The sequence below is a fragment of the Equus caballus genome, chromosome 3 (genome assembly GCF_041296265.1).
Source record: "Equus caballus isolate H_3958 breed thoroughbred chromosome 3, TB-T2T, whole genome shotgun sequence".
Lineage (NCBI taxonomy): Eukaryota > Metazoa > Chordata > Mammalia > Perissodactyla > Equidae > Equus > Equus caballus.
Genome location: NC_091686.1, coordinates 23,515,237 through 23,542,534, shown reverse-complemented (window position 1 = coordinate 23,542,534; position 27,298 = coordinate 23,515,237). Strand labels below are relative to the sequence as shown.

General features: G+C 38.6%; 1 protein-coding gene across 1 annotated transcript in view; it reads left to right on the top strand.

The window, feature by feature from the left end:
- Positions 1-27,298, top strand: part of GLG1 (golgi glycoprotein 1) — a 156,748-nt gene that overhangs the window by 114,389 nt on the left and 15,061 nt on the right. The window contains exons 5-18 of the mRNA XM_003364635.5: positions 3,141-3,344; positions 4,388-4,459; positions 5,391-5,574; positions 7,844-8,058; positions 11,875-11,996; positions 13,506-13,607; positions 15,683-15,836; positions 17,655-17,792; positions 20,815-20,901; positions 22,202-22,264; positions 23,038-23,151; positions 23,862-23,950; positions 24,917-25,034; positions 26,285-26,377. Coding sequence (XP_003364683.2) covers positions 3,141-3,344; positions 4,388-4,459; positions 5,391-5,574; positions 7,844-8,058; positions 11,875-11,996; positions 13,506-13,607; positions 15,683-15,836; positions 17,655-17,792; positions 20,815-20,901; positions 22,202-22,264; positions 23,038-23,151; positions 23,862-23,950; positions 24,917-25,034; positions 26,285-26,377 — 1,755 coding nt within the window. The remainder of the gene's footprint in view (positions 1-3,140; positions 3,345-4,387; positions 4,460-5,390; positions 5,575-7,843; positions 8,059-11,874; positions 11,997-13,505; positions 13,608-15,682; positions 15,837-17,654; positions 17,793-20,814; positions 20,902-22,201; positions 22,265-23,037; positions 23,152-23,861; positions 23,951-24,916; positions 25,035-26,284; positions 26,378-27,298) is intronic.

Here is a 27,298-nt window from a genome sequence, read left to right as displayed (position 1 = left end):
AAATCACCTATTTCAATGATAAGAGGGTAATGGATGGACACACACAAAACAAGCGACTGTATATGATTTGAAAAACATAAAATATGGGAGGAGGGGAGTGAAAAAGTAGAGCTTTTAGGAAGAGGTCAAGCTAAAGAGTATCAACTCGGTGTAGACTGTTATATACATAGGATATTAAATAGATCCTCATGGTAATCACAAATCAGAAACATGTAATAAGCAAGCAAAAAAGTAAGACAAAAGAAATCAAACATATTACTAAAGATAGCCATCAAACCACAAGGGAAGAGAGCAAGAGAAAAAGACAGGAACAGAGAAGAACTACTAAAACATATATTCGGAATATATTATGATGTAAAAGTGTAAATGATTTATATCCTCTGAAGAGAAAGTTGAATGTGGCTTCCAATACGGAAACTTAGTTGTGGACTCGTGCCACATTATTGCTACTTTCATACTTTTCACTCAGTAGTTACATCAGTTTATCATTCTCTGCTTTTATCCCACTACTTTGAATAATTCAGCATTCCTTTTCTCTCTTTATCTGGTGAGGTAGATCACAGAAGACACCAAAAATGGTGAACTAGAGAATGATTTATAGCAGAAATGAAAACTGAATTCTTGCTTACTTTTTTGAGATTAGTGTTAAAAACTGATCAGAACACTAGCAGTAGTTTTAAGACGGATATTTGTCTCACCACAATAGAATCTTAAAAATTCATTGTAAGTCCATTTACAGGATCATTTGTTATTTATATGTCAAGCCTGTGTATTAATAACTTTTTTAACCTAAGTAATTTTATTTTCTCATAGATAATGTGCAGGTGCTTTCATTCATATACAGTAATTAGCCAGTCTTCTTTGTCAAATACTTGCATGCACTTCAGTTATATACCCCAAATGAGCTGAACCAAAAAGCTTAAGAGACTAGGGAACTGAGAGGGATCCCTGAAATATCTTTATTTGAAAAATTATCTGTCTAAAGTTGTGATGAATAAAAACGTCTAATGGAGGTGATATTATGGCCCAGTACTGATGTGTGGTGCTATAATTGCTATAATTAAAATTAAATTTTAGATTCCTTAGGGAGTCTCAAACCATGATGATGCTCTCTTAAATCCAATAATAAGCAAACAGAACCATTAAGAAATATAATAGCCCTAAGTAGTTAATCTTACTGGTGGCACATTTAGAACAGTTATAAATCCTAAGTATACAGCGAAACATTTTAGACTCATTACGTGGAAGTCATTTCTTTACCATGTGTCAAGATTAAAGGCTGAATGAATCTAAATCAAGAGTTGACTCTCATGCTATTGTTTTCAACGTCTTTTATATGGTTAAGACCTAATTGCTAGTGACCATCTAAGTAAATTATGATGGGCTACTAAAAATTGGTACAGGGTGTTGTTTTATAACATAAAATCTTGTTTATAATAATCTCTTATATACTGTAAATAGTATATGACCAGTATGTTTCTGTCCAAGTCTTTGTCACAGATTTGTTTTTCCTTTGGGTAGTGGAAATGGTTAGGCCTTTCCTAAGTGGGTCATAGTCAGACAAACTTGAGTGTCACTCATAATTTAGGAAGAAAAGATAAGCCTTACTCCGATTTCTGGGGTTTGTGTCCACTTTTCTTTCTATCCTTATCCTTTTGTCACTTGTCCCTCAGAGTTTTGTTTATCTGTTCAGAATTACTCTCCAAAAAAATGTTTTGTTGATCTCAGGTTTCTAAGCATTGGTTAGAATCGTACAGCAAGTGAAAAAGGTTAAAGTGCAGATAGAGAATAGGAAGGCACAAGGACAGCATGCTCCTAGTCTTTTTTGGGTCAGCAGTTCTTTTTGAAAATTTAACAAAAGCCAGGAACCCTCCTCAGGAAAAGTACAAAACCCACACACAAATTTGAGGAGTTTCGTAGAACCACAAGGTCTAGAAAAATAAATGATGACTGTTGGCTAGGCCCCTTACATTCTGCAACTCAGATGAGTTGATAAACTCCTGTAGGCCTCTGTTTACTCATCTGTGTAATAGATACCACAATTCCTATCCTTTCTTCACAGGTACATTAGGAGAGAACATGAATATTCTTGTGAAAATACTTGGAAATTAATGTATTATAAAACAAATCCTATTACAACGAAATAGAAAAAACTATGTACTTTTTTTGTTGAATTGAAATTTTGCTTAAAGTAGATGTTTCTCTACCTGGTTTTAGGAATCTTTTTATTATATACAGATGATTTTGTAGACATGGTATTTTACTGTGACAAGATTTTTTATGCGCACATGTGTGTAAATAAATGGTAGCACTATATTTTCTGCTACTTTGGTTTGCTACATTAATGGTTATACCTCTGAAGTTATTGAAGCATGTCTTCTGAGTATAGAGGATTAGGATTCTTGAATAGAAAATATTTAAGGGAAATTTCTCATATTTTCAATGAGTGAATGCTTGTGGTTGCTATGGGAATGATGCAAAGTACTATTAAAGATAATTGGATGGTTTTAGGAAAGCTCTCAAAAGCGGTTTGTATAAAGTGGTGGTAATCTCGTTAAATCACATTAAGATAAATTTAAAACATCAAAGTGAGTATTATACCACAGATTGTACATATTGGGGTCTTTGTGAACAGTATAGAGTAGAAAAAAGAGGAAAAGGATCTCTAACATCTTTTCTCAATGGATTTTGTGGTCTGCTGTTGTTTTAACTTGACCAAAAGCCCTGCTATTTGGGAAATACCTAGCCCTTAGAAGTAAATGAAGAGAGATTTCTGCAATGTTATTTCAACATTGACATGAACTATGATCAGAGCATTGGGCTGATGTAATTTCTTTAAATTTTTCTGACATTTTAAACTTGAAGAAGTTAAATTCCTATTTCTAGTGCAAACTAAAGTATACTTAAATTTCTGAGGATGTCTATTTGCTTTTGTGGCATGCAAGTATTATATTCTAACCAAAGATTTTTGAGAGCATTTTCTGTAACTTCCACAGTGTAGTTGGTTCCCACTTGATTTTTTAATAGAACATCAATATGTTAACTATATGTTGAGTTGGGGTTTTTTTTTAACCAAATGATGTTTATTTGAAACTCATTGCAGTGAGAGTTTTTAAATGTTACTATCATTGCTATTTTAGGATGCACATTCACAAGGTGAGGTGGTATCATGCTTGGAGAAAGGCCTGGTGAAGGAAGCAGAAGAAAGAGATCCCAAGATTCAAGTCTCTGAACTCTGCAAGAAAGCCATTCTCCGGGTGGCTGAGCTGTCCTCAGATGACTTTCATTTAGACCGGCATTTATATTTTGCTTGCCGAGATGATCGGGAGCGTTTTTGTGAAAATGTGAGTCAGCTTAGAAACTGTTCCTCTTTTCTCCTTACATTTTTATTTTTTTAATTTTTTTTCCTTTTTCTCCCCAAAGCCCCCCAGTACATAGTTGTATATAATTTTAGTTTGGGTCCTTCTAGTTGTGTCATGTGGGACGCCGCCTCAGCAGGGCTTGTTGAGCGGCGGCTGCCATGTCTGCACCCAGGATCCGAACCAGTGAAACCCTGGGCCGCTGAAGCGAAGAGCACAAACTTAACCACTCGGCCAAAATACAATAAACCAAGACAAACCCTCACATGTAGAAAAGCCACTGAAATGGAAGATGGAGTTGGTCCCAGAATAGCAGAAAGTGTCATTGGATGCTCAGCCTTGGTGGCTTCACATCCAGTTAACAGTTGGCTTCTGACAACCTCCACACACTATTTTTTCTACTTTATCTCATTCTCAATTTTAGTTCTTGGAAGTTTGTTTTACCTATAGGAATCGTATTTTACCAGGGAATCCCATTCACATCTCTTCTATGGCTAAAACTTTGCCATATTACGTATTTTTATATTTTTGGCTAAGATGAAGAAAACAGGTGGCTAACTTTTAAAATCAAATCTTTGATTACTACCTGCAGACTCTATAGAACAACTTTCCAGCACTTTAAACAGAGTAATCTCCATCTATATAACAAAGGACTGAGAGTGACTTGTGTAAACTCCCACTCTGCCTGCTGTTTTGAATTAACAGCTTTAACCATCAGAGCCACTGATTATGAGTTTTACTGACTCTAGCATAAAGTTGTGAGAAGGAAGACTCACTGACATTTCTCTTGCTTCTCTAATTAACGGTATATCTGGGAACAAGTGACAGTAGACAAACATCATGGGAAAATTTTTCTCATCTTTACTGCAATCACTATTTTCTTTCAAAGGCTACTGCATTTCTGTTCATTCAAAAGTACGCATCATTATAATAATTTAACACAAAGTTCTCTATAAGATTGTGGATAATGCCCAGCATAACTACTTAGCTAATAATGCTGATAATGATGAGGATGTTCCATCTTACAGACGCAAGCTGGTGAAGGCAGAGTGTATAAGTGCCTCTTTAACCATAAATTTGAAGAATCCATGAGTGAAAAGGTAAGCATTACTTTGAAACCAATGTTTTATTCATTTCGTAAAAGCTTTCTCAAATCCCCTCAAAAATAGTCTTGTAAACTCATACTAAAATATAAAGGACTGATAAAGCTTATCCTTCTCAGAGGTGAGATACTAGGCTTTTAGTAGGGAACCAAAGCGTGTTTCACTTAAACCAAGAAAATGATACTTTTTGTGATATCTAGACAGTGGGAAGCTAACTGGAAATCAATTTAGGGGGTAGAATTGGAGAATTTTATATCAAAATCACACTGAAGCCATCCCTGTATATTCAGGAAGTTTATACTAACTAAACCAATGTGCTTCATAGATAATTAGTGATTTCGTCTTTCAGCAGCTGTCTCATTAAGCATTCTCATTACCGTTAGTCCTCTGTTCCTGGATGAATGCAGGAGTCTTTTATGACTTTAAAAGTGATTATTTTTGTTTTGCTATCCTGTCATTTACTTTCCTGTGCTGAGGAAATGTTTTTCATTTCGATTCTTTATATTATTTACTATTGATTAATTATGTTTAAAAAGTATAGAATGGAATTTGCAGAGTGTTGTGGCAGTTACCACTTTGATTCTGGTGAAATTTATTTTTAGGATATTACTGAAGAGGAAAAGAATATTTTGTCAAGTTAATGTATTAAAATCTACCAAATATTTATGTGTTTAGGACAGCTGCTATTGCTACAACAGTCAGCAATTCACTGTAGAATTCCAGGGTGCCCCACCCATTTACCCCTTCCTCTTGCCACCTACTCTAGCCTACTTGTGCTCAATTTTAATCAAACTTAAAGGTAGCCATTTTGTAATAACCACGGTGGTTGACTATACTTGGCCACAAGCTCTGCGTGTCTTGGAGGTACATATGAACAGCTGAGCCACTTGGGTGGTCTTACAACTCTCTTGCTGCACCCTTCCCTCAGTGTCGAGAAGCACTAACAACGCGCCAAAAGCTGATTGCCCAGGATTATAAAGTCAGTTATTCATTGGCCAAATCCTGTAAGAGTGACTTGAAGAAATACCGGTGTAATGTGGAAAACCTTCCTCGATCCCGGGAAGCTAGGCTCTCCTACCTTCTGATGTGTCTGGAGTCAGCTGTACATAGAGGTGAGAGTCAGTTTCTTTTTATCCATTTCATTCCTTTTTGGATAGTTTCCTCCTATATTTACTCTTTTGACTGCACCTGTGCATTGTGACGCAGGAGCATAACTCTAGGCTGAAGGGTTGGGGTCCCGAAGCATGATTGAAGGCCCTTTCTCTTAGCTCAATAATCCCAATTTTGTTTTTCTTTTACATCCCGTCTTGCCTTTTAAGAAGTAAGTTATATTTCTCAAACCCAAATATCTTAATTTTTAAACTGCCTCTCACACAGCGTTTCTAGCAGAGTCAGGGCCGTGTAATGATTTACCACATCAGCTTTGGGCCAGAGGGACACAGCTGCGAATTATGGCTCTGTCACCAAATTAACTAGCTGGGTGACCATCGCTTATCTTTCTTAATCTCTCCAAACCTCATTTTCCTTATGTATAGAACAAGAATAACATTACTTATGTTAAGGAGTTCTTGTGAGGACTGAATGAAGTAATTTGGCATAGCACTTAATATACAATAAGTGATAGATACTGTTATTATTATGACAGTGATGATATCAAGAAATTAAACAGCAAAGGAGTAAAAGATTACCCCACAAGGTCAGACTCATGGTCTATTTAGTCTAAAAGTCAATCTCTGACAAAGGAACCAACAAGGATGTATAGAAGGTCAGGATTGTCTTTCTTAATATTGGCTATAATCTGTAAAAGTGAAATTCGTAGCTGATGTTGAATAAATGGTGCTGGGACAATTGGTTAGTGATTAAAAAGTGGGAAAAAAATCGATCATTAAATAAAACTCAGAGCTTTTTGATGAAATTTTTTTTTCATATCTGGATAGTCAAAGACACCTAAGCTTAAAAGCAATAGATTGAGTGCCAAACAAAGGACATTTTGGAGGCAATTGGAGAATTTTGATTATGGTCTAGGTGTTAGATGAAATTTTCCTGAAATGAAAAGGTGGGGATTATTGACTAGTAAAAGCATATTATAAAATGATATGCATAATGTAATCTAATTTTGGTATTTAAAAATAGAAAGTGAATGTCCTTAAACTGCAAATTAACAAGAAACACCAAAAGGCTCAGTAAATAAATGGCCAAAGGATATGAATAGATAATTCAGAAAAGTTATATAGAATGCTAATGTTAAAATAAGACTGACCATATTAAGTGTTGGTAGGCTGTGGAAGAACTGGAAGTGTCATACACTGCTGATGCTATTTTAAAATGGTACAACTACTTTGGAAAATAGTTTGCTGGTTTCTTACAAAGTTAAACATACATCTACCATATGACCCAGCCATGTAACTCCTAGGTATTTACCCAAGAGATCGAAAGCATATGTCCATATAAACTCTTATACAGGAATATTCATAACAGCTTTATTTGTAATAGCCCCAAATTGAAAATAACCAAAATGTCCATCAACAATTAAAGGGATAAACAAAGTATAATATATCCACATAATGGAATAATATTACTTGGCAATAAAAAAAAATAAACTGTTGATACATGAATGAATCTTAAAAGTAATTATGCTGAGGAAAAGGAGTTAAACAAAAAAGAGTCCCTACCGTTTGATTCCGTGTATATAAACTTCTAAAAAATGCAAACTCGTAAACGGATCTGTAGCCACAGAAAGCAGATCAGTGGTTGACTGGGGGTGGGGTGGGTGGGGAAGAGAAGGAGTCTCAAGGAGCATGAGGAAACATTTGGAGTTGATGGATGTGGTGGTCAATATCTTGATTGTGGTGATGGTTTCATCGATGTATATATGTCAAACTTGTCCAATTGTATATTTTAAAAGTACAGTTTATTATATGTCAGTTAAACCTCAGTACAGCTGTTTTTTAAAAAATTTCTTAAGTTTCTCACTTGACATTTACAGCTCAAGGGAGGCAGGGAGCTGTAGTGAATATTTCAAATGGAGTCTTTTCCACAAGCTTTAACTGTGTAGGCCAGCCAGTAGGGATTATTCTTGGCTTTCATCTTTACCCCAATAGTTATCTTATTAATAAGCCTTCCATTGACAAAACATTTGCATTATTAGTTCAGTAGTATAAAATCTGTATAATGCAGAACACCGACAAGATGAACGCTAGTCCCTGGAGTCTTAAATTCATTTTATGCTTATAAAGCTTTTGCTAAAGTTCAAGCCTTTCAGTCTAGATAATAGCATGACTGGTATAGTATATTCTAGGGAAAAACGTGTTCTTTTAATATGTGGTGATATCTGATTCTAATGCTCGCCTCCATAATGTTTTGGCTTAAATCCTAACTTAGGGCGACAAGTGAGCAGTGAGTGCCAGGGGGAGATGTTGGATTACCGACGCATGTTGATGGAAGACTTTTCCTTGAGCCCTGAGATCATCCTGAGCTGTCGGGGGGAGATTGAACACCACTGTTCTGGATTGCATCGAAAAGGGCGAACCCTGCATTGTTTGATGAAAGTAGTTCGGGGCGAGAAAGGGAATGTTGGCATGAACTGCCAACAAGCGGTAAGGAAAAAATTTCTACTGCCGTTTTGAATGTCACACTTTATCAGCTGAGGAACCTCTTCCTGACACGATCCCAACTTACTTTATCGGGATCGTTATGACATCACAGTGAACATTAGCTACTAGGAACCAGACATGGAATGTTGTTTCTTCAGGCGTATCTTAGTAAGAATGTGGAATTCTCTGCAGAGCAGAAGTTTGAGCTCATAATCAATAAAACGAGCTATATACTTAAAGAAATAGATAAAATGCATTGTTTGCTAGAGTTTTTAAAGAAAAGGTAACTTGCTAGATTGAATTTACTAAATCCAGAATCAGGGCAAACCAGGTTCTGGTAAATCAGAGAAGTTCTTCCACCAAAAGAGAATTTGCCTGTCTAAATAGGTTTGATTGAGTTGAGGCTGAAGGAGAGCTGAAATGAATTGAAGTTTTATGTTTCTTTTTGTTACTGATGTGCAGCATGGTGTGAATTCCTGACCTGAGGATCAAGAAAGCGTGTCATTTTCAAAATCACACCATTTTTTCTTGTTAGAGTAGGGCAACTATGCGTGGAAGGGTCTTTCTTTCTCTACCTCCAGACTCTACAGTCAGCAGTTCTATAAAGATAGTTGGAGAAAATTAGCATAGTTTGCTTGATAAAATAAAGTTATTCTTGATCCCAGGGTTCATAAACAATTGAATAACTACAGATCAGGTACATAATATAAATTTAACAAAATATTATAGATACAGTGCATCTATTTCATTGCCATTGTCCATGTTTATTACTTTTTCCTGAATAAGAATCTTTGAACAATTTACAATACCAAATGCAACAGCAGTACCCTGTACAATGTACCCCATACTTTCCTATACTTTTCCTTAGGAAGCACAAAAGATATAGTTTACCTTTCTATCCTAAATTAGAAAGTTGTGCCTCTCTCTCAGTGAAACTTTAGAAAACCACTATTCATTAGTCTTTTGTTTTTAGCATTTTTATTAAAATTGACTATTACTTGAATTTTATTTTCTTGCTAATTATGTAAAATCAGAATTTTACAGTCTGAAACATAAAGTTTCCATAAAATTTTGATGTGGAGTAAAATTTCATTTTAGCTTCTAATACCCTGACCCAGAGTAGACAGTAACTTTTACATGCCGTGGTAGGAAAAATAGACAAATGTAGCCTGTTCTCCAAAATACCAAGTGTAGCAGAAGGAGTCTTCCTCAGGAGCAGTCCTTGCTGGTTACTGTGCTAGGAAGCCTCTGTGATAATTCATGTGCCTGGGCCCCAGCCCAAGAATGAATCAAGACATTCTATATTTGCATTTCATCCTTAATGTGGCGTGGAAAGGGGACTGAGGCTACACTTGTACTAACGTTATAGAAAAAAGAAAATACATTGGTTTGACTTTATTTTGAGGCATCTAGTTTACCTCCAAGGCTTTTTGAAATTTAGCTTATTAAAAGAGCTGGTGACTCAACCTGAAAGGTAAATAAGTACCACCCACCTCTTCCTTTGTGTGCAGAAGAAAAGTGCTTTCCCAAACCTAGAGGTTAGCCTCAAATAGTGAAATATGTAGTTTTGACCACATTAAGTTTTAGCCAAGTGGGAAACAAACACTTTATTTTGTTTTTTATAGACCCATGGTTTTTTAGCCTTTGCTCAAAACAGTTGAAGGAATAAGAAGAAAATCTTCCTTAGTCTTCTACTACATTAGCCGTCATCAAGTGGAGGAATGTTTAGAAATAATTTATTTTGAGTGGATTTCTTTCTTTTTCAATTTTCTTCCTTGATCCAGTAGACTTTCATACCTGTCTGTGGTTGACCATTAATTTTTCCTGTTCTCTGCTTGGTGATACTTTGATTTAGTGATCTCTCAACAAATAGTAAACTGTGACGCATAATGATAATTATTATCTTAATCATCTTATCTTCCAAATGCACCGTAATCGTGAACTTATTAAATTCTCTTCAGTTATGGTTGAACGAGTCTGGGCCCAGTCTCTCCCAAGCCAAAGGTGACTGCCCAGGCTATTCTTTAGATTAATCATTTCTTGGAAGCATTTTCCCAGGTTTTTCCTAAGCAGTTAGGGGCTAGAATAGACGTATTATCATGTAGCAATTCACGTTCTTAGTGTTTATTTCCCAGACTGTTGTCACTGGATTCAAGAGTGGGAGTAGCTGTGATCCCTTGAGCCATTAGCCTACTAGAGTCTATAGCGCATTCATTGTCTCCTTTTAGGACCTGCAGTCTGCATTCATTGAGAATTCTCAAAGTTCACCTGTCAGTCATGGATATTTAACTGATACAGTTTTTGCAGTGACTTCCAGATTCCCATGATGCTTATAACTTCCCTCAGAAAAAGATGTAAATATTTTAGTCTTTGTTAGCAAACATCATAACTAAAATTGGTAGTCATTTGACAATAATCTTCCTCCTAACTAACCACAGCATTTTCTAGCTTCTCCAAATTGCCACCAAGAACTGGTACAAATAACTTCCATCCCAAAATATTGGAAGTCCTTCATGCTTCTCTCATCTTAATTGCTGACTTCTTTTGGGATAGACAGAGTTTTCTTTCTCCATTTCCTTTTGATCTGTGTTCTCTGATCAATATGTGATGGGATCATTGCTTTCACAGGAGCCCCTGTGGGATCGCAGGTCAAGTGTATGAGGATCAGAGAAGGCCTCTTCAGAGGCTAAATCTACGACACAAGAAGGGCTCCAATTCTTTAACTTGGTAAAGGAACCAGAAGAATTAGTAGTTTTCAGATTTACTTTCTGTTATTTAAGATTCCCACCCCAAAACACCATCTGCTACCCATCTGTAGTAACAGTGATCTTTTACGTCTGTAAAATACTTTACAGTTTATATAACGTTCTCCTCCATACCACTCTTTCTTATAATCCTCTGCAGTAAAAGAAACTGGAGCTTAGAGGTTAATCAACTTGTTCATGTTCTCAAAGCTGGTATCTATGTGGCAGAGCCGGAACTATTAATAGAACTCAGGTCTTCTGATTCTTAATTTAGAGTTTTTTCCTCTGCGCTCCCACTGCTTTCTTCTCAAACACAGAAAAAAAGAATCCAAGGCACATTTTATCATGCTTTCACTTTATTCCCTGACAAAGTATGGACCAAGCAAAAGTAAATCTTAAAGAAATTATTCTCATTTTCAACTGCATAATCGCAAGTATTTTTCTGTATACTTTGAATGGGCAAGTTCTAGTTTTCCTCTAGGTTGTATAAAAGACAGTGAGGAAAAATAGGAAATTATAAGTACCATATTCTTGTTTTTTGTAATTGATATTTCTTGCAAGTTAAATGAAATCTCACATCTGTTTTTAATAAAGCAAAGTACGCCTGTTGTAATGCGAGTGTCCTTGCAGCAAAATTCAAATTCTAGATTCCTTTGACCAAATTAGGTCTCTAACTGGAAATGTCTTCTCTTTACTCTTCTCGCCCAATTCTGGCTTGGCCCTGAGTGTCAGATTTAGTAGACCAATTACCAGATAGATATCTGCCTAGATGTGAGGAAAGAGGCAGACTTTACATTGTAAAGACCTTTTGTTTTGCAAATATCTAGAGATGGTTCAGACAGGTAGGCAAGCAACCCCCACTTTGACTTAAACAGAAGAATTTGCAGTCAAGGGAGAGAAACCAGTTGGAAAGTTTTTGGCAACAGCTCTTGAGCTTGGCCAGTGACAATCGTAGGACCTTATTGAGAGTACATTGTGATATACCAAACTGAGTAACTGATTGCGTGAAGATGTGATATTGCTCTTCCCTAATGTGTAAGTGGCTTTCTTTCTTAACTTTTTTTTTTTAATCCAGCTTCAAACATTGATTCAAGAGACTGATCCTGGTGCAGATTACCGCATTGATAGAGCTCTGAATGAAGCTTGTGAATCTGTAATACAGACAGCCTGCAAACACATCAGATCAGGAGACCCAATGTAGGTTATCTTATTTGTGCTATTTATCCATATTATATTTTATTATATTTGGCAGGGCAGCTCAGGGAACATTCCCTCAAATGACTTTTGGATGGTTTAACATCTTAACTGAAATTTTGTTAAACAGGAACACATACCAACTTTTGTTAAAACTACTGTTGGAATTGAGACTTCGGCTCTGCCTCATCCACACTGTAGAGACACCTAGACCGAGAATTGTGATGATATTTGTTGACATTGACTGACCATATATGGGCCTATACATTAGGTCACTGAATAATTCCATTTAATGGTCAAATAAAAATGAGATAGAGAAACTCTCAGGATAAAGAGTGACACATGCTTTGGCTCTGTATTTTTCATTTGTATATTAACTTGGATACATTGACTACTCAATAATCATTAGATAGAAAGTAATTAATTATTGAAATGAAAAAAATGTGATGGTTAGAGGGAGTAATAATGGACAAAATGAGCTCTGAAGTTGCATCCAAGATCCAGGAAAGCTGTACAATGCTGTAATAAAGTATTTGTATCTCATGCATTAGTTTTATTCCATATGATGTACAAACAGCTTTTAGAAACAGGTTGCAAGTAAGAACAGGTTTCCAATTCTGCAAAAATCTTTATAACCTGCAGCTGGCAGTACCCATCAATAAAAGCAATGCAGTCCATGTTTATCATCATTCTGCTATTCATGCACTCCTACTGTTCATACTGTGGTAGGGGATTTAAAAAAGGTCTTCTTCCTTAAAGCTCTTTGTGTAGTTGGAGGAGATAGACAAACACTCTTAAGACTAATTAAGAATATTTACCAATATGAAAATAATTGCACCAGCCATGAAGGGGCCAGTTGAGAGGGAGGAAAGAGGGAACTGCTACAGATTAAATAGATTTGAGATACTATCAATTAAATGTAGTGTGTGTGGACCTTTTCTGAGTCCCACTTTGAACAAAGATGTAAAAAGGCATGAGATAATTGGAAAAATTTGAAAACTGATAGGATATTTAATGATTTTCATTGATTTATTTTGGTGGATAATAGGATTGTGTTCTCCTATCATAGAGAAATATGGTGAAGTATTTACAAATGAAATGATATGGTATCTGGGATTTGCTGTAAAACATCAGTGAGGGGATATAGAGCTAAAACAAACTTGGCCATAGGTTGATAAAGCTATAGGAATGGAAGGTGGATGTATATGATTCTCTATTTTTGTGTGTGTTCGAAAATTTTCATAATAAACAGTTAAAAATAAAGCAGGTGCATGCAGATCTTATGCAAGCTGAGTCCTAAGTGCTGAGTGGCTCCGAAGTTGATAGAAGCCATAATCACTGTCAGGCTGGGTTAATTTGAGTGATTCTCAGAAGAGTAAACTCCTGATTGCCCTAGGAAAATAGTGAAATGGCTTTTCCCACAGACCAAGGAAATACTGATGCAAGAGTTCAGAACCTGTTGTCAGAACTCTTCTTTCCTTTGTTACAATTTCACCCCTATTTTATGCCCAGGATCCTCTCATGCCTGATGGAACATTTATACACAGAGAAAATGGTGGAAGATTGTGAACACCGTCTCTTAGAGCTGCAATATTTCATCTCCCGTGATTGGAAGTGAGTATTTTGAAGCCAGAGTAAGCGTAAGCCTCAGCCTGTTCTCCTGTGTCGCCAGTATCCCTTGTGTTTTTTGAGATAATCGGTAGGAATTTGTTTTTATTAAGTTCTAGGATAGCTGACAACACTCCGGTCCCCTGAAAAACCTCAGTATTTAAAGGCAGACACCGTCCTGCAGGTCTGTTCCCCAGTGCCCGTGTTCACTACTACTTTGGAAGTCAGGGTCAGATGCTTCTGATACCACAAACATCGTCTAGAAAGAGCTTGGGCACCTATGGGGCAGCAGAAGCATCTTCAGATATGTCTTTAAGACGATAATAGCACATTTTTATTCTTACTGATTTGCACTCAGTATGGGAATTTGCTGTTTCTTGTTTTTGATTGCTTTTATTTTTTTCCTTTTTTTATTTTAATTTTTGTTTTTATAGCAGTAACATTGGGTTATAACATTATATAATTTTCAGATGTACATCATAATATTTTTTGAATTCTGTGTAGATTACATCATGTTCACCACCCAAAGACTAATTATAATCCATTACCACACGGAATTTGCTATTTCTTTAACTATTCTAAGTTATTGAATTTATTCTGTCTTAAGAGGCTCTTACCAATAAGTGACAATTTGATTCTTTTCTCATCCTGTTAGCTGGAAAAAAGAGGAGAAGTGAAATAGGAGAAGTATCTATATTACACTCAGAATCTCTATAATTTATTGGCTTCAATCCCCTCCTCTTTCCATGTCTCATTTTCCCTTCCCCTTCGAAGCCGCCAGTACCTGATCAGTCTGCTCCTCCTGCATCCCAAGTTCAGCTGCTTCCTGATTCAGTTGTTTCAGCCACTGTACTTTGGTCATTAACTTTTTCTGGAGATTACTATATGTTTTACCCACATACTTTACTGGAAAGAGAATACTTGAGGATTCAATGTGTTTCTATTTCTGTTCCCTCAAATTAGCTCTGGAAAGGACTACAGAAAACTGTGTAGGAATTTCCCTGTGCTTACCCGGGCCATCTAGACTGAAATAGCAAAGAGTTTACTGCCTGAAAAAGTCATGTTTTTTCCTCTTCTGTAATTCCTTCACCCATGATCTAAAGATGCTTCACAGTCTTACAAGCTGCTCATTAAATACTAACTTTTCTCCTCCCCTTAAATAGCCCTTCCCAAAGTTGACATTGTAACATGGACAGAATTAAGCATGCATTGGCCTAATTTGGAGAAGCAGCAGGCTCATTGCCTGATCCACTGTCTCCAGAGTCTAAATTAAATGTCAGGGGTTTCTTTTCTTAAGGATTGGCACCTGAGCTAACAACTGTTGCCAATCTTCTTTTTTTTTTTTCTCCTCAAATCCCCCCAGTACATAGCTGTATATATTTTAGTTGTGGGTCCTTCTAGTTGTGATATGTGGGAAACCGCCTCAGCGTGGCCTGATGAGCGGTGCCATGTCCGTGCCCAGGATTCGAATCGGTGAAACCCTGGGCCGCCAAAGCGGAGCGTGTGAACTTGACCACTGGGCCACGGGGCAGGCCCCAAATGTCAGGTTTTTTAAATTGATACGCTTATTCAGGTATGCTGAAAATATAACTGCCTTACCTTGCATGGGGAAAAGAAGAGCAACAGTGTTACTAGAAAGGAAGTTGAGTGGGAGATTCTGTTTATCTTGCCATTTCCTGATTTTATTGAATCCAGTATATCAGGTAGGATTGAATTTTATTCATACTTAGAAAAAAGTATTGAATGAAAAGTTGTGAATTGCCTGATGGTAGCTAAAACCTTATTTTCTTGTTTCAGCCAGGGCATGTTAGTGCTAAGTGTAGTATTGTACTATTCTGTGCCTTACATAGCCAAGATAATATCTTTAAGGTAGAGCTTAAATCTTCTGTATTAAGGTTGACAAACACCATGTGTTCGTGAAGAACAAAATTCAGCAATGTACTTTTGCTTGCCTGCTGTCTCCACTACCCTGGAGGTGGTTACCAATGAGTACACAAGCAAGCACCTTGTAAAAACCCTTAGCATGTCTTAGAAGGAAAAGTATAGTAAGAGTGATTATCTTTTAACTCTTAACCTTATAGGCTGGACCCTGTCTTATACCGCAAGTGCCAGGGAGATGCATCTCGTCTTTGCCACACTCACGGTTGGAATGAAACCAGTGAACTTATGCCTCCTGGAGCTGTGTTCTCTTGCTTATATAGACACGCCTACCGCACTGAGGAACAGGGCCGGAGGGTATGCACTCAATATTGACTTCATTTCTTCTTATTGTCATTTGGTTTTTAATTAGTTTGCTATATGTTGTTCTGATTTTGTCATCCTAGGAAGACTTAGTATATCGGGCAGGGAAGGTTACTGCACTACTAGCAACTTTTTCATTCAGTGAACGTGCACAGAGTTGTTCTCCAGCTTCTTTCTGTCTGATTTTATGTTTTTAACAAAGTGAATCGGGACATTTCCAGTTTTTTTTCTTAAAATTACCAGAATCTAAATCACAAAGAGACAATTAAATTCTGTTCATCTAACTTTATTTAGCTTTAAAGATCCATTAGAAGCTCTTAGCCAGGATACAAATGGTCTTTAGGCTTCTGCCCTTGATAGCAGAGCACTAATGCCTATGGGAATGAGGCCTCCCTGACAGTACTCCAGTTGGAGCAGAAACCTCCATACCTAATCTCTTGGCATTTGACCTGATTGCTACTTCTTGTTGGGGTATTTGTGTGTGCTTGGCTCTCCAGCAAAATTTGCTGCTTTCCATTGTCACACTGATGTGCTGCTTGCTCTCCATGGTAGCCTTTTTAAGCCTTCTGAGATATCCCATTGCATTTCAGTCCTGCATTTGTTACAGAAAATAGGGAGGGTATTATTTCACATGCATGTTTACAAATACCCCTCTGAGTTCAATGCAAAAGTCTGACTGTTTAAGATTCAGAATGAGGAGACCCAAACAGAAAGAAATGTCGTACGTCAGTTACTGTGGTCTTAACCCAGGTTTTCTACTACTGTGTAAAAAAATATGGGAATTTGTTGTTACTTTTTCCTCCATATAATGAGCCTCTTATTAATCAAAGGCACTCCTAAATCCTGGCATCTTGGTAGTCACTATAGTAGAAAGTTCCTTCTCTTGTAATGAAGAAAGGGTTGGAATCTGGTATGATGTCTTTTTTTAAAATATACTAAAAAATATTAACTAAATATATATAATATAGTATATAAATAGTATGTAAATATATACTAAAAAAGTATAAAAATATACTAAAAAAGTATAAAAAATATACTTTTATAAATTGAAGTGAAATTTGCATAACATAAAGTTAACCATTTTAAAGAGAAAAATTCAGTTGCATTTAGTAGATTCACAAAGTTGTGCAACCACCAGCTCTACTTCTAAAACATTTCCATGTCTCCAAAAGGAAACCCCATTCTCATGAAGCAGTTGCTCTCGTCCCTTCCCTCACCCCAGCTGTGTTGGCTTTTTAGGAAAGAGAGACTGACTGTACCTGGCAATGACAGCTTTCTCACAACCCTACCAAATAAACTAATTTTCGTCTGTTTCACCCTCTGCTAATTTTCCCTAAATCGTCTAGAAGAGCCTAGTCCTGACCTATAGTAACTGTTGCCTGCTTCTTCCGAGTTTAGGTAAATTTGAACTCACTTCTCCTGACCCAAGTGTGTATTCTCTCCTGAATCGGATCAAGCATTCTACTCTTTATTCATAGGGTAGTGGCAAATTAATTTTGCTAAACACAAAACTCTGTAAGTTAACCGCAACAAATCCAGTTCACTTTATATCAGGATATCCTGAGAAAAGAATGTTGTTTCATATAGTATATTAGAAAATGCTGAGTGTATAATCTCATTTATAGAGACAGAGGTTTTTAGAGCCTCATGAAACATTTAATTCTTATTCTAGAAGAGATTCGAGGTATAAAGTTTGGTTCAACTAACTATAAAGTTATCTGTTAGTTTCCTGACAACAGATTTGCTTTGTTTAATGTCTTTTTCTTTTGGTTTTGATACCTTTAAAGTATTTTACTGTTGTTTCTCATGTAGCTCTCACGGGAGTGCCGAGCTGAAGTCCAAAGGATCCTACATCAACGTGCCATGGATGTGAAGCTGGATCCTGCCCTCCAAGATAAGTGCCTGATTGATCTGGGAAAATGGTGCAGTGAAAAAACAGAGACTGGACAGGTAAGTGACATAGCTACCTTATTTATCTTACAGTAATAATAATAATAATGTTCATGATTAACATTTTATATAGAGTACGACTACCATAAAATCCATCTCTGTTGGGGCTGGCCCACTGGTGTAGTGGTTAAGTTCGCCCACCCTCTTCAGTGGCCCAGGGTTCACAGGTTTGGATCCCAGGGGTGGACCTGCACACCACTCATCAAGCTTTGCTGTGGTGGCATCCCACATACGAAATAGAGGAAGATTGACAGATGTTAGCTCAGGGCCAATCTTCCTCACACACACACACAAAAAAGTCCATCTCTGATTACTTCACAGACATGGTTTGTTATATTATTCTTCAATCTTCCACCTGTAAAAAATCCTCAGGAAAGTTTTCTCTTTGGTCTCCATATTAGGAATAATTGTACTTTTCTTAAGCAATTAGTTTGTTTTTATATTATGGTTACTGTATTTTATAGTTTATTATTTTCCCCTCTGTGTTGCCTCTTAAAAAGCCTGGAGCCAAACATATGGCCTGTCTCTAACAAGTGTATAAGGTTTTATGGTGGGCATTTTGTGTACCAAGCTTACTGCTGACTTCACTCCACTTTCTTTACCATATTTTCCTTTTCTTTCCTATTTTTTGCTCACTTTTAATTCATTTTATCTTTTTTTTTTTCTTTTCTCACTTTTATAAGCTACATTAAGTCCTTTTGAGGGAAGGCAGGATATAAATACATACATATGTATGTGAATACTGGCATGCATGAATAATGAGCATGTCCTACAACAGTCCTACAAGATATGTAGGAATGGAATTATTTTTTCCTTCTAGTAGTTGACAAAATTGAGGCTCAGAGAAGTGAAGTGTATTGACTTCCTTCCGTAAAACTCAGGTCTAATCCTAGCAGGCATTTATTCTATTATAACGTAACCTCTCCAATACAGGAGAGTGTAGGGAAGGAGCAGCCCCCAAGGATTACAAGCATGCTATGAATGATTTCTAAAGATTTTGTACCTAGTTTTAAAAAAAGAGAAAGAAAGGGTGCATTACTGCATTCTAGTAAATTAAGGGGGAAGTAGCTTGTCTTCTATCGTAAGGCAGGGATACCAAGCAGTGAGGAATAGCTAGTTGGATAAAGCCCCATTAATACTAGAGTAAGGTGTGAACTCAGGTTTCCAGCTTCCATTTATAACACTCCAAAACACCCTCTGGAACCAAACTATTAAAAAGTCACGTGTACAGGAATTGAACATTTTTTTTTTTTTAAAGATTGGCACTTGAGCTAACATCTGTTACCAATCTTCTTTTTTTCCCCTTTCTTCTTCTCCTCATAGCCCCCCGGTACATAGTTGTATATTCTAGCAGAGGTCCTTCTAGTTGTGGCATGCAGGACACCGCCTCAGCATGGCTTGATGAGCAGTGCCATGTCCACGCCCAGGATCCAAACCGGCAAAACCCTGGGCTGCCTAAGCGGAGCGCACGAACTTAACCACTCGGTCCCGGGGCCGGCCTCGGAATTGGACATTTTTAAGAAGCAGCATGGCTGCCTACTCAGATCTGATGGGCCTGGGAATATCATTTTCAGCAGTCTGCTTCCTGGGCCTTATACAGTTCTGTCGAGTTTATTGTTACAAGATGCCTATAGTTCAGCTTTCTGCTGCCTCTGTCTAATGAAACAGAGACACAGTGGTATGGAGTCCCAGGAAAGTTTCCTTTCCTACCCCTGTAAAGTAACATCGAAAAAGCTGCACTACATTGCAGCCCATCACTGTGAAGCTAAACTGAGGAAAGGAGGGGCCGGCCCAGTGGCGCAGCGGTTAAGTGCGCACGTTCTGCTTCTCGGCGGCCGGGGGTTCGCCAGTTCGGATCCCAGGTGTGAACATGGCACCACTTGGCACGCCATGCTATGGTAGGCATCCCACATATAAAGCAGAGGAAGATGGACACTGATGTTAGCTCGTGGCCAGTCTTCCTCAGCAAAAAGAGGAGGATTGGTGGCAGATGTTAGCTCAGGGCTAATCTTCAAAAGATAAAATTAAATTAAAAAATAAACTGAGGAAAGGATTCCGTGAATAGGGTTTTTCCCGTAGCTGTTTATCTTACTCCCAAATGTTTTATGCATTTTCCTTTGGGTTCCCTCACCACCACCATCACCAATTCTGGCTGTTGTATGATACCTACAGCCCTCTCCTCCCTTCTCATTCTAATTCTGCGCAGGGAGGTTCTTGCAGAATGGTCAGTAAGTTAAACTTGATCCTTTAACAGAGCATTTTGCTGAGAAATAGCTGTTGATATGCTTTGGGAAAGTGAGCTGATATTATACTTCAAATCTCTAAATCTCTAAGAGGAATAGTGATAGGCTGATGCTATGGGGTAGCTCCAGCTCAGTTTCTAAAGCCCAGACAAGACAGCTTTTAGATCCCCAAGCCCTAGTGTGCTCACTTGTTTCAGGGTTTCCCTCAGAGGATCCTTTTAATGGGGGCTGGGGTTAGAGTCCTAGATTGGACTTGCAGGAGCTATTGGTTCTGTGCTGTGTTTCCGACTCTGGGTCCCAACCTGCTTTGCCCATGAAGAGTCTTAAAATATGCCACATCTTTCCCTGTGAATTTGCTGTTCAACAATTATTATCAAAATGCAGATTTAAAATGGAAGACAAAGATTATCAAAACACAGGTAAAAATGGAATGGCAGGGTGTTAATGAATGAAATAAAGTCCTGATTATTTTAGACTCTGAGGACACCCAAACGCTGATGATGATTAATTGTTGGACTTACCAATTTGGCCTTCTGGAGGATTCTCATGGCTGTTGTATCCCCTTAAACCTCTTAACCACCCTGTTACGTCAAGTACTTATCCTTTCAACAATCCCAGTTTGGAGAATCAGATAAAGCATTAGTGTTCTGTTCTGTGAAGTCATTTTAATAAGAGAAGAAGAAGAGGACCTCTGAAAAGGAAGTCGACACTAGTATCTCAGCTTCCCTTGACCATTTATGCAACTGGCAAATGCCAAGGGATTGCCTTTTGATTTGCAGGAGCTTGAGTGCCTCCAGGATCATCTCGATGACTTGGCTGTAGAATGCAGAGATATAGTCGGCAACCTCACCGAGTTAGAATCCGAGGTAAGCATTTGCAGCTCACAGAAGGAGAGTGTCCTGTCAGCAGCCTTTGCTTTTTTTCTTAGTTCTACTGTTTCTAGACTCTTGAGCATGCAGAGTCTCTGTAAAACAAAAGAAGCCTTGTCAGATTCTCTCCATTTGCTTTATAAAGAAGTATATTGTGTTGCTTCCCGAACCCCTCTCCTCATTTCTCTAGAAAAACACTCTATACATTTAGCTCTTTGGTTTTCTTCATGTTAGAATTATCACAGTGATTAGATGTATCGTTTTCCCCCCCTTTTAGAAAATATAGCAAATGTACTTCAGATCTCTTAATCACATTCAAGAATAGTCCAAGCATTCCTATTCCCTTATCTTTAGCTTTTTCAGTTAGGTCATTTGGTAATGTTTGTGTGTTTAATGAAATAAAAACGTGGGACTTCCAGTTAAACATGAACGATTGAATACGTGTTCCATCCTGAAACCCATTCAATTGTAAAAACGGGGGTTAAAAAACCTCATAAGCATAGGCATATTATTTAGAAATACAGAGATTATTACAGGGTGGAGCAGCTAAAAAGTTAAAATTGGCTTGTGCAGAAATCACGGTAACAAAGAAACAAAGAATTGCTTTTTTATTTTATCTAACCCTTTTAGAACTATTTGAATTGTCAAAATTGGCAATACATAAAATTACATTTCTCAGCATCTTTTTTTGCTTTCTGTTTTTCAAAAGTTTATTGCCTTTTTCATCTTCTGTCATCTCCTCTCCCATTCTCATGTCCTTGTGGGCTAATGAGGACATTCTGGGTGTGTAACTTGAAAGGAAGATCTTGTTTCAGCAGCTAGTGCTATGCGGCGGGTACTGAGCTTAAAGGCGTTCAGTGTGGTTCCCCAGATGCAGTGGTTTGTCATCTGGTTTGAGGACAGTGATCTCGTTTAGGAGCTTAGAAACTAAAGATAGAGGTCAGTTACTCCTATTTTCTTTTTGAACTGCTTAGCTTTTTGGGGAAAATTCCAAAGGCTTTACATACTCTAATATTATTTTTAAATACTTTTTTCTCCCCACCGTTCTTAATTCTGCATTCTCTTTTGTTTGGGCACAAGGGGAATCTGCCTCTAGAAAACTTGCCTTTCGAAGTATAATGGAGGAGCAGTTCTATCTATGCTGGGGCTATCTTACTTAAATACTAGGGTAGTTTTTAGATGTCCATTTTAGATTATATACCCATCAGATGCTACTAATTCAGAAAAAGAAACTGCTCCTACTCTTACCCCTGGCTGTTTCTAAAGCAGAATTATTAATGTATGTTATCTTCTACAGGATATTCAAATAGAAGCCTTGCTGATGAGAGCCTGTGAACCCATAATTCAGAACTTTTGCCACGTAAGTGATGTCTGGAAAAACAAGGGTCACAAATAGAACCAGATTCACTGGGCCTCTGGCCCGCAAGTGTGTTGGACTCATCTCTGTCTCCAGCACACGTTTCTCCTGAGTGATAGCCAACTTTGACAAGGTAAAGTTAAAATGTAAACATCATCGAGAGAGGAGTGCCACCATCCTGGGAAACCTTATTTGATTATCCCTTGTGGGTACCCAGGTGTGTGGTTAGCAGCACTTGTTGAGATGCCTTTTATAAACAGAGAGAAAAGGGGGAAGCCACTATCAGCATGGCTGAGTTGCTTCAGATACATCAGTCCAGGATTTGTTAGCAATAATAGTGGCTTTCCCCTTCCAGCTGTCTCCTTGTACCTCGATATTGGGGGAATTCTGTTAGTTTATTCACTTACTGAACTATCTAAATTGTGGGAGTGAAGCACACCGAGGACCCGTGAGGATCTGACACCCAGGAGGCGGTGTTAGATGCTACCCTGAAAGCCAGCTTCCAACATCAGAAGGAAGGGAGTAAAGGCCCTGCATGGTGCATGTTCTCATTGGCGCTTCATGTGGGGCAACTTGCTGTGTAAATTTTATTCCCCTGAATGTTTATTCTTTGTAATTTCTCCAGCTTATTTTGACATGATTTGTGGTATATCTTGTTTGTGAAGGCTCTAGAATCAGTCTAGAATCAGTCTTGTTTGTATTTCTCATGGGCTGGGGCGTAGGGTTTTTTCATTAGAGGTTACAAATAAGGTGTAAATGTGCACTGCTTTCCCCAGGATGTGGCAGATAACCAGATAGACTCTGGGGACCTGATGGAGTGTCTGATACAGAACAAGCACCAGAAAGATATGAATGAGAAGTGTGCCATTGGAGTCACTCACTTCCAACTGGTCAGTAACACCTGGCAGGTCCTTCTTGCCTTGGCTCTTTGGATGGCTACTGAATCCCTTCCTCTTTTAGAACATCAGAGCACCACTTCTGTGAAAAACCATTTTCTCCAAATATATGTCCTATTTCGATTTATTCTCAGTAAATGTGATGTTTTTATCTGCTAGGGCCAGGTACTTTGTTAGACTTGGGAAATGCAATGATAGATAAGACAGGGTCTGTACCCTTAAGGAGCATGCAATCCAGTGGGGATGGGGACAAATAAACAGGCGTTTCCTGCTTCAGTCACACTGCTTGCTTACATAAGATATTTTAGCTTTTCCTTTGACAGTTAGTATCAGTGGGGTCTGCTATTTTGTGTCACTGTTCAGTGCAGCAGCCCAAATGTATATCAATACTCTGGACTCTAAGCCTTTTTTTCTTTTAAATCATACTACCCAGGGTTGGCATTTGAATAAGATGGTTAAACTATGCTCTCCATAGTTACCACATGTCAAAAGGCAGTGTTTCTGGTAAAGCAAGCACTTCCCTCCCAGGAGGATGACATCCAGTCAACTGTGTAAAATTGATCTCTTCTCCGGGCCTGTTGCCTTTAACAAACGGTATCGAGGGCCGCTGAGTGCAGGCACGGGGAGACAGAGGTGGAATGACAGATCCTGCCCTTGTCAACTCCACTCAATATTCTGATTTTCTTTCTGATCATCTTTTTCAGGTGCAGATGAAGGATTTTCGATTCTCTTACAAATTTAAAATGGCCTGCAAAGAGGATGTGTTGAAACTTTGCCCCAACATAAAGAAGAAGTATGTAGCTTTTAATTGATTCGTTCTGCTTCCCCAAAGTCCCTCTTAGTTACTGAATGAACACCCAAGACGCCAGGCAGCCTCCTGCTGTCTGGCAGATTAGCCCTGGAGACCTCCTGCACGCTCCTTTGGTGGTATGGCCAAACACTTGGATTGTCTGGACAGATCGTCTTTATAGCTGCCTAGAGCCACAAATGGTGGTGGTAGTTCTGATATGGAGAGCCTATAGTCTAAAGGAGCATTTTGAATTTTTCCAGGTTAAGGCCATCTAACTGATGAAGCAGATATAGATTGTTTACTTAGAGGAGCAAGTTGCAGTATGAATAAAAGACGTTAACTGCCTTCCTCCTGACATCATTCCATTAAGTTGTTTCTTCAGGGAAACAGCAGAGGCTTTTACTGAGTCAAAGATCTTAGGAAGAAACAAAACCTTTATTCATTTAAGAATTAGGTCTTATTGAGGAGAGTGATGAGCTGTTATAGCATGGCTACCCAAATGCTTCCATGTTACTCTTTGAAAAGGCACATTTCTAGAAAACATTTGCCCGCAAATCAAGTTCCCATTTTGCTCAGGTTTCTGTACCTTTCTGGAATGAGTGTCACAGTACATCAAAGACACAGTTCAGAGTTAAGAGCAGCATTCCTCTCTGGTCACATGTTTTTAACAAAACAAGTGTTGAACTGTGCTTGCACACATGTCCCCTCTCTGGCCTCCCCACCAGTCAGAAATGTAGTCAGAATGTAGTCAGAATTGTAGTCAGCATGGCCCAACTTTTATGACATACACAGTCAAATTACTACTTTTAGCACTCTGAAAGGAGAGTGAGACTTACAGGAAAGGCATTGGGAAACACAGAGGGGTCACGGATTCTGGGGAGGTGGTATGGCACCTGCCCCCGTCCAGTTCTCAGCTGTCTGCGCACGTGTGGCTCCTGCCAGTCTCAAGTCTTCTCTTTTCCTTGGCAGGGTGGACGTGGTGATCTGCCTAAGCACCACCGTGCGCAATGACACTCTCCAGGAAGCCAAGGAACACAGGGTGTCCCTGAAGTGCCGCAAGCAGCTGCGGGTGGAAGAGCTGGAGATGGTAATGCCTCGTTGCACAGTCTCTGGTCCCAGAAGCCACAGGGGCAGGGCTTAGAAAGTTGGGTGAGAGGCGAGGGCAAATTGGAAGATTTTATTAACAACTGTTGAATGGAAAAGACTCAGAGCTAAGTGCTGAAATTTTACCATATGGCAGCTTCTTGCTTTACCTTTTTTTTAATGATAAAATATTTTTATAATTTTATGTGCGGATAAAATACTGCACATAACTGGAAGTCCAGCTGTAAGACAAGCTGTAAGCATGTGATACAGTCATTGCGTCAATAATGTCCTCAAGGATCGAGGGTCTTTCTCTCTCCGCTCCGCTATCCCTGGCACTAACTTGATCGTAAGGCTGGCTTCCTTCATGGCTGCATGATGGCTGCCCGCAACAACTGGGCTACTTGCGCCAATATTCGTCTGCAGCAGGAAAATAAAAACAAGAGAAAACTACCCCCAGCATGAAATACAGATCCTTCCCTTCAATTTGATTGTGTCAGCTTGAGATCTGTGCTTACTGCCTGAGCAACAGTTTCCAGGGAAATGCCACACTCTGGTGAGCTTACTCATCATTGAGGCGAAATGGATATTGGGAAGTCAAGCACAGGCTGCACTATAAGAAGAAACTTCTTACTTTTCTTTTGAGGTTAAGCGCAAAGCATGTTAAGAAGACAGGTAAAAATTTTTTGTGATATGTTTTATATTGTGAATCATACTTATTTCATCTCAGTCTAAGCGACAACTAGTACTGAACACCAAACACCATTAATGTTGCAAAAGTTGCATTACCATATTTTCACATATAGTGGTAGTGATTCAGTGACACTTATGTTTAAGTGGAGCTGGCCTAAATGCTCTATTTTAGTTGGGACTTTGGGTCCCTAGCTTTGACCCTAGCTCTTTCAGTAAAATAATAAAGGCAGGACCCTACATTTATATAATGGTTTTAACTTTCTAATGTGGTTTTTGCATGATATTAATCTTATTTCACCTCATAGCAGTCCTGTGAAGGGGTCAGGGTAGATGGTAGCATTTCATCGTAGAAAGAAAGTCCAAGGCCAAGTAGCTAGTTAGTGGCAGAACTGACACTAAATCCCATTTGTCCGTTTACTACAGCGGCCACACGGCTGCCACTTTGCTGTGTAAAAGCGGTGGTCATTAGCCAAGATCCAGTCAACAAATAAGTCTGTAGAACATTTGACATCTCCAGCTTAAAATAAGCTCACTTTTCTATGCTGGTTCCCTCTCATGCAGACAGAAGACATCCGTCTGGAACCAGACCTGTACGAAGCCTGCAAGAGTGACATTAAGAACTACTGTTCCACTGTGCAATATGGCAATGCTCAGGTAATGTTTTGTGTTGATTTTTTAATTGTAAAGGTAACATGTTAATAATTAATTCTTCACCAGTGAGATAGACCCCATCACATCCTTTCCAGCCTGATCAGCCCCTCTTTTTTTTTGGTGAGGAATATTGTCCATGAGCAACATCCATGTCAGTCTTCCTCTATTTTGTATGTAGGATGCCACCACAGCGTGACCTGATGAGCAGTGTGTAGGTCCACACACGGGATCCAAACGTGCAAACCCCAGGCTACCAAAGTAGAGCATGCGAGCTTAACCAGTATGCCGCCAGGCCAGCCCCATGATCATCCCCTCCTAAGCTGTGCCAGGGTACTTTCCCCAAAGTTCCTCACCTGCATTCCTCTCTGTCTCCTCTTCATTGTCTCCCCTCTTTCAGGTTACCCTGTCCTTCCCTACCTTGTCTGCCTAGTATACTGCTAATGATCCTTCAAATGCCTCTTCCTCTCTATAGCTTTCCTAACACTCTGCATCTCCAAAATTAATTTATTCCCTTATACATTTCCATTGCACAGAAGTTCTTAACTAGAGGTCACATAAGAATTTCCTAGGGAACTTTTTTGGGGGTTTTTTTTGTGTGTGTGTGTGAGGAAGATTGGCCCTGAGCTAATGTCTATGCCCATCTTCCTCTATTTTGTATATGAGATGCCACCACAGCATGGCTTGATGAGCGGTGCGTAGGTCTGCACCCAGGATCCGAACCTGTGAAACCCAGGCCACCAAAGCAGAGCAAGCAAACTTAACCATTATGCCACTGGGCCAGCCCCCTTTTTTTTTCTTTTTTTAATACACAGAACAGGGCCCTACCCAGAATCATCAGAGTGAAGTGCAAGTGATTTTTTTTATTGTTCTCCCCTGGACTCACCTCCCTCTTCTAGTTGAGGGCATTGCCATGGTGCTTTAGCC